The following is a 10,748-nucleotide window of genomic DNA, read 5'->3' on the forward strand; positions in this document are numbered from 1 at the left end:
TCCATTGTATTCATAGCATTAAACTTTTAAGTTCATTTTATTTTCGTCGTATTAAAGTGATTACAATGTTTCGTTACAAAAAGCGTTTGTTTATTAATCACAACTCTTAAATATTTCTATGGTTTACTTAAATCGAAAGTCGATAGAGGAATGTAAAAAAATGCTTTTTGATCACGTGTATTGGTAAATTATGTTTTATAATGTTTAGTTATTTTCAATATTAACATGCCAACTATATACATGTAAAATGTTTAGTTATTTTCAATATTAACATGCCAACTATATACATGTACAATGTCCTACATTAAGAATTATATGACATAAAATTTTGATGAGTGATTTTTAAGGCCTAGAGTCTTGCAGTAAGTATGGTGCCGATATTTGAAGCCGTGAGAGCCTCATATGTCTTTGATTGGTTGTTGATAACAAAGAGCGGGTCCCTGACAGCCTCCACATCAAACCCTTCCTCCACCAGCCTCAACTTCTGGTGTTTCATGGTCTGGGTGGTGTTGAACTCCTGGACCACTCGGATAAACACAGGCCGGGCGTAGTGCGGCAGATGCCCGACCACGTGACTGTACAGCTCTGATAGAATACTGCTCGTCAATTCATAGCCCTCCTCTAACTGTACGGCGGCCATCCCTGCCCTACCATCACTCCCTTTTAAACAATAAAGTACTTTGGTACATAACTTTCATATTTGTATTTGCATTTATTTTTTTAATAAATTGCAAGGCACCCTGTACAGATTTTGTTTGTTTTTGAAAGCAATGAAACTTAATATGGTAGACATACTCTCATACTATAAAAGTATAGTTTTATACCTACCAGATATAGATACCCCATAAACATTGACGTCATGAATAAAATTAAGTTGCGTCATCACATTGGCTACCTCTGTTGTTGATACATTTTCGCCTTTCCATCTGAATTACAGTTTTAACAAGACAATGACTTATTTGGTCTTGTATCTATACGAAATCATTACATCTATTGATTGTCTAATTGATCGTCTAGTACTGACTGCCTACCTGAAGGTGTCCCCAATTCTGTCCCGGAAATAAACGTAATAGTCGTGATCAAGATACACCAAGTCGCCGAAGTTGAAAAATTCGTCGCCCAGTTGAAGGACATTTTTCATTAGCTTCTTCTCGTTCATCGCCTTTGGTCCCAAGTAGAATGTCACGGTGTTTGGTGGTTTCACGGCCAAAAGCAGACCGCTTTCACCTGCAGAAACACACTGTCTAAAGACTGGATACAAGCTTATCATTTCATGGGTATGGTTTTGTTTAATAAATCTCTCTGCAAAAACAACCTTGTTCAAATAAGTACTTAATATTCATCAGAAAAAAATGGGTACTTTGAACCCATTTTTCCAAACCTTCCAGACAAAAAAAGGGCAAATTGTTGGTATTTTCGAAATATTTGAAAATTCAATCAATACTCAAATGATCCCTGTATATAGAAATGAATAACATGTATTGTATCTTAGCTGCATTTGCTTTTATAGGCGTTGTAACTTGATTTCATCCTTTTGTAGTATGGAAAGACGAAACATAATACAGTAAAACACGATTATAGCGAACACGCTTACAATAAATTGCCGCTTACAGCGAAGGGATTTTCATTCCCCGGGACTATCTTACTATCTTGTTGTTAACTAGAAGGATATAACGAATTACGCTTTTAATGAAGCGAAATCGCCCGTCCTTGGCGCTTTGTTATAACCGTGTTTTACTGTAAATTGTACAGTCTTTAAATACTTTAATATCAAACCTGGCTGTATCGGAATGCATTTTCCTTCTTTGTCCCGGATTGGTTGTTCCGTCACCGGATCAAACTTCACAATATGGAATCCACTCTTTCCCCCATTTACCCACCTCTGTTGAAAAAATACTGAAATCATTAGCTTTCAACATTTCAAAGAGCAAAGAGATTTTAACCCATGGTTACAATACATGCATGTCAATTATTTTTCGTTTTCGTGTCATCAGATATTTTTTCCATGCCTCAAATTTAATGTTCAATTTTGTTTAATCTCACGATGATGGGGGACCATCGGCCAATGGCGCCGACTTTGTTGCAGCAGTTCATTAAGAGCGCTGTTCCTTCTGTGGCTCCGAAAAACTCGTAGATCTGGGGGATTCTAAATCTCGTCTTGAACTCGTCCCATATATCACTCCGAAGTCCGTTACCAAAGGCCGCTCTTATAGAATGGACGCCATCTAGCGGATGCTGGAAGTGTGGGTGTGTGTGTGTGTGTGTGTATATATATATATATATATATATATATATATATATATATATATATATATATATATATATATATATATATATATATATATATTACATTACCATTACTTCATGAATTTAAGCATTAGATTACCATTACTCGAATTTCTTGAAGTAATGCATTACATTACCATTACATGAGTAAAGTAATGCATTACCATTACCATTACTTTGTTTTAAAAAAGTAAAGCTAATAAAGAGTTTTTGCAATTAAATGTTTCAAATATAAAACAATCTATAACATATCTACAGGTTCATGTGCAGGATCAGGTTCAAATTGAATGACTATATATACAAAAGTCATTCTTTATTTGCTCAATATATAATAATCTTGTGGCATTATGAACAACTTATTACATAAGTAAAAAGATATTTACAGACATTTGGCATGATACAATGTCAGATATGATATAGAGACACAGAATTCGTGCATAATAGAAAACAATTTATGGAATAATGTTGTGGTTATTAAAAAGCTAAATAGAGATATTTCCCCAGATAACACAAATCTTTATAATTTTGGACACTTAATTGTATTAATTTATAGACAGAGGGTTTTTTCCGGTTATATTTCTTAATATATTTCAATCGGATTTCTTTATGCTGAAGACACTTTAAGACAAAAGATTGCTGTTGCACTTTATGATCAAAGTTCCAAAGGTTTCATCTTTTAACTGCATCCTATGAGTTTGAAAATCTTCCCAACTATACTAAATAAACGTTCTACAGGTTCAGTGGAAGCTGGGACTGAAAGATTGTTTGACAATCTTTAACTTAGGATATATTAAGTGAAAAAATACACGAATCTTGTATTTTCTATCAGTCCAAACCAATTTCCTTAATATACATGTACAACAGAGATAGAGAGAGAGAGAGAGAGAGAGAGAGAGAGAGAGAGAGAGAGAGAGAGAGAGAGAAATTATTTTCAAATGGGTTATAATATTGGAAGTGATTTTGATTTTCATCATGGATGGACAGTGCATTCATTTTGCCCTTAAAGGTGCATGTCTGTCCCCTATTCTATTGGGACATGGCATAGGGAAGGGGATTGGGATGTTTAGCACTTCTTATAACAATATATTGTTTTGATACTTAGGTTATCCTGGGGGCATAGTGTGTTGTTGACACGTCTTTATTGAAGTGCAAACTAATTGGAGTAAATTGTTTAAATGATTTAAAATAAAACTCTTAAAAACAACACTCATAAAAATGTTATGAAACTGACTACAATACACACCGAACCCGATAACGAACCCGAACATTAAAAGATTGGAATATAAGAAATTAATTTTCTCGAAAATATGTCAACCAGACGCTACAAAAGTGTAAACTTGATCTGTAGTTTGACATTGTGAAGCTGTTCAGCAAATTTCATATTATTCCTCAAACGTATAAAGAAAAAAAGTGTGGAAAACTGAAGTGGGACAGAAAGACGGACGGACGGACTGACGGACGCAGAGGAAAGCTTTAGTCCCCTCCGGTGAAAACTGGAAGGGGACTAAAAAATGGGGAATCCTATTACATTTGGCACATGCTGTAAGATATGTATACTTAAATACCATTCAGTTATGTAGCATATATATAGCACCTTTAGTAAAAGTAGAAACAGATTTACATTGAATAGTTAAAATAATATTGATGTCACATTTGATAGATCACACGTAGTAAAACACATCAGTGTAGTGAAGAGTAGAATGTCATCTTTGTTAGAAGAAGTACAAGGAGTGGTAAAAATGGTCCCATTTGTTACTGGTGCATATAGTTAGTATAAAAATCATAGTGGTTGCACTTAAAAAGTGCTACCTTAAGTACGAGTAATTACAGATGTGAATGGTATTGATAATGTTACAGATGTGTAATCTAACTATTGTACAGAGAATGGTAACAATGTGACATGTACATACTCTTTTGTTCAGTGAATGGTAATAATATTACATGTACACTTACTATTGTACAAGGAAAGGTAATAATGTTACATCTACAATAACTATTGTATAGTGTTATAGTGTGTCCCAAGATATACTGAATTGCTTGATATTATATAAATAGTGCCTGTTTGGAAGGGTAACAGTTGAAATTGACACACCGAGAAAACTATTGTCAACCGACGCGAAGCGGAGTTTGACAATGGTTTCGAGGGGTGTCAAATTGTTACCCTTCCAAACACGCACTATTTATTTTATTATACTGAATGTCTTAATTGATAAAAAAAACTTAGTAGCTTTTATGTAGAAATGACGGGAATTCTACTTCGAACCGTACGCGCATAATTTACGCGCATGTAACAATTCGTCGTATTACCCATTATCAAGTCTGTTGCTAACGCTGAGGGTAATAGAACGGATTATCAACTGCGTCTTAACCAATCAGATTTCAGTATTAAACATGGAAGTATAACAAAACATTTTTTAGCATTGTATTGAAACGTGATAAGCTAACTGGGGCGTTTCGACTGAGAAATCTTGGAAAGGACTATATACGATAAGGGCCTAAAATGGCCCCCTAAAATGAACATCATAATTTTACTATCATTCTTTGTTTTCTTAGTACAGATATGTATGTGATGTGTTTAAAATAATATTCATTTTATTTCAAGTGCCCACAATTTAGAAATATGACATTGTAAATACAGCATTTTCCCGCCATTTTTGCATTTTTAGCGTAAAACAGCTTGTTTTCAAGCAGTTTTTCCTTCCGAAAACATAGAGCGCATTCTTGAACAAATAAAATATTTTAATCAGAGATGTATCTAGCCAAGACTAATAAGTGACAAAAAAAATTTCTTGTTCAAGCATGCGCTATATATTTCCCATTCGTAAATAGATCAGAAAATGTCAATTTTTGGCTGATTTTGATTGAATTATAGAAATGGCGTCACTTCTGACGTCATATACTGCCAGTGAGTGCAAATAAATCAAATGAATAGATGAAAAATATATTTTATATCAACTCTTCTAAAAAATTAATTAACATTTTATTGTACCCGAAACACTTAAAAAATGGCGATTTATGGGGGCCAAATTTAACTCTTATCATATATAGTTCTTTTTCATGCTTTTAAATGAACATCGTTTGAACCCTGAGGTAGGCTATTTATTATTGTTATACTTTCATGTTAAATACTGAAATCTGTTTGGTTAAGACACAGTTCATAATCCATTCTATTACCCTCAGCGTTAGCAACCCACTTAGCAACGGGTAACATTAAAAAATGTTACATGCGCGAAAATTATGCGCGTACGGTTCGCTGTAGAATTCACGTTATTCCTATATAAAAGCAGTAAAACTTTCTTAAAAATCAAGACATTCAGTATAACAAAATAAATAGTGCCTGTTTAGGAGGATAACAGTTGAAATTGACACCCCTCGAAAACCATTGGCAACCTCCGCTTCGCGTCGGTTGACAATGGTTTTCTCGGGGTGTCAATTTCAACTGTTACCCTCCCAAACAGGCACTATTTATATACTATTACCCTCAACGTTAGCAACACACTTAGCAACGGGTAATACAACGAATTGTTACATGCGCGTAAATCATGCGCGTACGGTTCGCCGTAGAATTCACGTCATTTCTATATAAAAGTAGTAAAAAAAGTCTCTAAAATTAAGACATTCAGTATAATAAAATAAATAGTGCCTGTTTGGGAGGATAACAGTTGAAATTGACACCCCTCGAAAACCATTGTCAACCTCCGCTTTGCGTCGGTTGACAATGGTTTCCTCGGGGTGTCAATTGCAACTGTTACCCTCCCAAACAGGCACTATTTATATAATGCCTACGGGGATTTTTTATTGCAGCAAGCCCGGATGATAACGTAGAAAAATTGCGCGATGTTTTCCGAGTGCATTCCGAATGAAGAAAAGATGTAAACATTCCCCATTATAAATCTCCGTAAGGAATCTGTTTTTGTTTATGTGAATTTTTCCGAGTGAAAGATGGAAATGTGTCAATAGAATTATCTTGGAAATTGTCCCTTTCAACAATATCAATTTCTTCTTTCACAGGTGTGTGTATTTTTATTAAAAATCGTCCAAATGTGCTGCATAAATATCTTGGGACAGAGTATAGGTAATAAAGTTATACAATGTACTATTCTTACTATTGTACAGTGAATGGTAATATTACTGTTACATGTACACACTGTAACTATTATACAGAATATTGTAATAATAATTACCTTCGGTACACGCAGTAAGTAGCGACAGAGTTCCCCTATGTACTGAATGACGGTCACTTTGTACTTCCGGACGTCCTCCCAGTAGTGACTCGCTGAAAACTTCCGGCGCAACACGATGGTAGCACCTTTTCAAAAAGGAATCACACAAATAATACTGGTATTTCAAAATGTTTTGCAGTAAAAACCAATAATCCAAACACAAAACTTAAGGATATATAGATATGACGTAGATACTACCCTCTCCTATAGTGTTGAAAACACCGACACATGTGGCGGCGCTGTGATACAATGGCGTCACGACATACGTCACATCCTGGTGACTGAAGTCGATTGCGCGGTAGCCGTGTGTTTGTCTGATCCCTTTGCCTTGGCTTATTATTGCTGGTTTAGGTAAACCTTCAAAGTATAAATCTCATAATGAAGATAAAGAACAGTCGAAATGAAAAATGAACATACAGAATCAGTTCTAGAAGTTTGTGTACTAAATACTGAACCATCTTCATTATGAAATCAGTCATCAGCAAAGCCCGTTTTAAAATTCTTAATGAGCAGAATAAATAATGCAACATTAACATTTCATGTAAACAAATTTAATTAGAGGTCTTCACATGTAAGTAACCTGTCGTTCCGGATGTATAGATGTAACAAAGCGGACTCAGCAAGGTCACCTTCTCACGTGCTACTTTACATACGGGTACAGGAAGTGACCGTGTCATCAGAAAGTCAAAAGACATTATTCGATCCGGAAGAGATTTTCTCGTCGTTCCAGAAACAAACACTGTGAAGTCTTCTGGGAGTTTGTCATAAACACCCAGAATGGTGTCCACAAGTTCGGCGCCTAGCAAGAGGAAGATTGAAATTTCTTATGCTGTATATTTGACAAGATAAAAACGCCAAACTTTTAGTGAAAATCTTTTCCAAATCCAAATCGATCTTAAAGTCTCTTTGCACAGCCACATAGATATTTTCTTTTGTGATTAGAATTTATCTAACAAAATTTACACTTAAAAAATTAAACTCAACAATATTCTTTTAAAAAAAGAAATAATCAGAGGAAAATAGACTTCCCTTGTCAGAGGTCAACGTTCTTTTTATAACGTGGCAAAACCATTTTACGATGTGGGTTCATTTACGTAAATTAATTTGTAAAATAAGATCTTAAAGTGGTCATAAGAAAATGTTAGTTTGAGAAGAGGTGTCAATGTTAAGGTTCGTGTTATGGGTGTGGGCTTGGTGTTTTAGTTTATTTCGGTATGTACAGTACCTCTACCCACGATGAGGTGTCTGGAGCGGCTGGCAGTGAGCGAGTGGATCAATGGCTCCTCCTGCAGGTGATAGTTGATGAAGGTGCCCGCTAACCCCAGCTTCAGCACACCTATAAAAGAGAGGCAACTCTCATAGCATGCTTCACTGCCTGTATTTATTATTCTCTTTTGAGAAGTGGACAGGCATAGCCTACATCCACGAAGTGGATGTAGGCTATGCCTGTCAACTTGAAGTGGATGTAGGCTATGCCTGTCTATGCCTGTCAACTTGAAGTGGATGTAGGCTATGCCTGTCAACTTGAAGTGGATGTAGGCTATGCCTGTCAACTTGAAGTGGATGTAGGCTATGCCTGTCCACTTCTCAAAAGAGAATATGTATTTATATGTACGTCGGTAAAAGAGTTTATTTTAAAAAAAAATACAGAATCGCTTATCAGAAAATATATGTATATAGGTAAAACTTGTTTTTATTTGAATTTAAAGGCACGCAAGAGGGGGTGGAATTATAACTTTTGCATCAAAACTGATCCTTGATAAAAGAATCTCTTAGATTTACAAATTAAAACTTAAATTAAAAAAATTACTTAAAAACACTTCCACATTAGTTGTTGGATGTATAACGTTTTCAACAAATTAGAAGAGAGAGAGAGAAAGAGAGAGAGAGAGAGTTTTGATTTGTTGATATCTTTCGTAATTATTCTCAGTCACGGCACAGATATGCACGATAATCATAAATTATACACCTTTATAAATATAATGTACAGCTTCCTAAACAACTAATATGATAAGACCAGAGTTGTTCATGGAGTGTGACGAATAACTGAGACAAGTGCAATTGATAGAATATAAGACCCGAGGATTTCATGGGGTGTGAAGAATAACTGAGACACGTGCAATTGATAGAATAAGACCGGGGGTATCATGGAGTGTGAAGAATAACTGAGACACGCGCAATTGATAGAATAAGAAACGAGAGATTTCAAATATACCAGTTAGAATTTTACTGTTTTCTTAGAAGTACTCTTTTTGCGTCTTTTAATGCGTAAAGCAACAAACCCAAAAACGTCCATAGAAATTCGGGAGAGTTATACGCCATGATGGCGACAGTTTCGCCGACTGTAAGGTTCCAGGCCGCCACCACATTCGCCACTCTGTTGGCCATGGCGTCCACCATGGCGTATGTATAGTTCTTGTCCTCAAACACGATGAAGACCCGCTCAGGGTGGAGCCGAGAAGTCTCCTCGAACATGTCGATTACAAAGCGCCAAGACGCCACATCCCTGGCGGTGACGGCCTGCGGTTTTCTGGTGGTGTAGATCGTCTTGATGTCGTCCATTAGGGTGGGGTAGAGTCCCCTCCAAACAAAGGCCCCCGTTCCTAGACCGCCGGCCACTGCCGCTAACACAGCTCCCCCGCCTGGCATGCTTTATTCCAATTAGTAGCTTTCGTAGCCGGGTATTCTCTACAGAAATATATCAAAAGACGCTCAATAACAGATTACATATTACTTGTTGATTGTCATACTTCGTTATACACTTGTTTGTGATATAAAATGATCGTACTTTAATAAGCACTGGGCACACGATATATATCTTTTACATTTCTCGATCTGGTGAAAAAACGAGACTTTTTGAAAGCTAAAACTGTCTCAATAGTCACTGGAACTCCACTACAGGGGCTAAATCGTTCTGTACTAAATTGCAGTGGTTAAACAATCATAATCAGAGACGTCGATCGGTGTGTGTGTGGGGGGGGGGGGGGGGTATAGACATAAAAAATAAGGGGCATGGTTTTCCATTGTGATAAAGTTATCACCAAAAATGCATGTGGGGTCCAGTACTAGTACTCAAATTACTTTGATTGAGGATGCAGCGTCACCTACATGTAGAGTAAATCATGGATACATACAAGGTGTGGTCATTTACGAAGTCTTTCGTGTTTTAGTTCTCTTTGTACGTGAATTTTTTTTCAAAATTAATTACAAACAAAATTACAAGTAGATTAATTTTCTTACCAAATGTACTAGCTATATTCCACAGAGTATCGCACTTGACCAGTGAATATCCATTTAATTTTCTAAAGTGAGAAAAATCCTAAATTTTGAACTTTTCTTATCTGGGTCACCTACATGTATATTTGTCTCGGCTAAAATCGTTGACATCCTGTTACGACATGTATAGGGTTCCCAAAGCTTTTTTTTCTTGTTTTTTTTTTTTTTTGCATCACATACAACATACTGTGAATGTAAATAAACTAGTCTGTCGGCTCCATAACTGCCCTACTTGTACATATATTTATATGCGAATATGTACATTGTACTACGCGACAGGGGATTGACGTTTATTACATCTTTCTTCGGGGTAAAAACAAGGATATACATGTACTGCCATTACATTTTCTTGGAATAATTCATCTTAGGAGAAAACAAAAATAATCGTCCCTGGGTGGGCTCGAACCACCAACCTTTCGGTTAACAGCCGAACGCGCTAACCGATTGCGCCACAGAGACTTGTGGGAGAGAAAATTATTCTTATTCATAAACATAAGCTCTTTAATCCTCGTATAAATTTTTAGAGTGCAAGTTTTCTACCGTTTGTTGAACGATGAACTACTTCCCCCTCACCTGTTTTATATACAGAAAGTGGGCTGTTAGCTAGAGGGATTTAAATACCAATTTTGTCTGCATTTAAAAGATATTCTGTACATGTCAGGATGGCCGAGCGGTCTAAGGCGCCAGACTCAAGAGCGATAACTCTTCATTCTCACCACGAGAGTGCGAGTGTTCTGGTCCACGAATGTGGGCGTGGGTTCGAATCCCACTTCTGACAAACTCTTTTGTCTGCCAATGTTTTTTTTTTTCAATTTTTATTTAAAGTGGACTTTATCATTCTTAAAATGGAAGAATATATACTGTATATTATAGTCCTCTTTTTTCTCTTTTTTGTTCAGTACAGCAGAGACTGTCAGACATACGGTAAATAACATGTTACTTAAGTCTCCGAGTACAGTAACG

The 10,748-nt window shown here is 36.1% G+C and overlaps 1 protein-coding gene and 2 non-coding genes across 5 annotated transcripts; 1 reads left to right on the forward strand and 2 right to left on the reverse strand.

Moving 5' to 3' along the window:
• Nucleotides 1–163: 163 nt before the first annotated feature.
• Nucleotides 164–10,574, reverse strand: LOC105327657 (long-chain fatty acid transport protein 2). 3 transcript variants are annotated; one of them, XM_066086701.1, is made up of 11 exons: nt 10,440–10,574; nt 8,792–9,197; nt 7,735–7,845; nt 7,090–7,308; nt 6,708–6,866; nt 6,471–6,595; nt 2,044–2,235; nt 1,777–1,882; nt 1,032–1,227; nt 829–926; nt 164–660 (listed from the first exon to the last, which is right to left on the reverse strand). In XM_066086701.1, the coding sequence occupies exons 2-11, from the start codon at nt 9,156–9,158 to the stop codon at nt 350–352; spliced, it is 1,884 nt and encodes a 627-aa protein (XP_065942773.1). In that variant the 5' UTR covers nt 9,159–9,197; nt 10,440–10,574; the 3' UTR covers nt 164–349. The 3 variants fall into 3 exon arrangements, with proteins under 3 accessions (XP_065942773.1, XP_034323105.2, XP_034323107.2); XM_034467214.2 differs by lacking the exon at nt 10,440–10,574 and adding an exon at nt 9,750–9,895; XM_034467216.2 differs by lacking the exons at nt 7,090–7,308; nt 10,440–10,574 and adding an exon at nt 9,750–9,895.
• Nucleotides 10,171–10,244, reverse strand: Trnan-guu (transfer RNA asparagine (anticodon GUU)). The gene has a single exon. It is a non-coding gene; the product is annotated as a tRNA-Asn (tRNA).
• Trnal-caa (transfer RNA leucine (anticodon CAA)) lies at nt 10,442–10,563 on the forward strand. The gene is made up of 2 exons: nt 10,442–10,479; nt 10,518–10,563. It is a non-coding gene; the product is annotated as a tRNA-Leu (tRNA).
• Nucleotides 10,575–10,748: the final 174 nt, after the last annotated feature.

The sequence above is a fragment of the Magallana gigas genome, chromosome 6, assembly GCF_963853765.1.
Source record: "Magallana gigas chromosome 6, xbMagGiga1.1, whole genome shotgun sequence".
In the NCBI taxonomy this organism is placed as follows: domain Eukaryota; kingdom Metazoa; phylum Mollusca; class Bivalvia; order Ostreida; family Ostreidae; genus Magallana; species Magallana gigas.

Bases quoted from the DNA above. Each gene is read 5' to 3' on its own strand.
- LOC105327657 (XM_066086701.1), bottom strand. From the start codon at position 9,158: ATGCCAGGCGGGGGAGCTGTGTTAGCGGCAGTGGCCGGCGGTCTAGGA. The intron at 2,236-6,470 runs GTAATTATTATT...CCACACTTCCAG, and splicing joins ACTTACTGCGTGTACCGAAG to CATCCGCTAGATGGCGTCCA. The intron at 1,228-1,776 runs GTTTGATATTAA...GTGTTTCTGCAG, and splicing joins ATGCATTCCGATACAGCCAG to GTGAAAGCGGTCTGCTTTTG.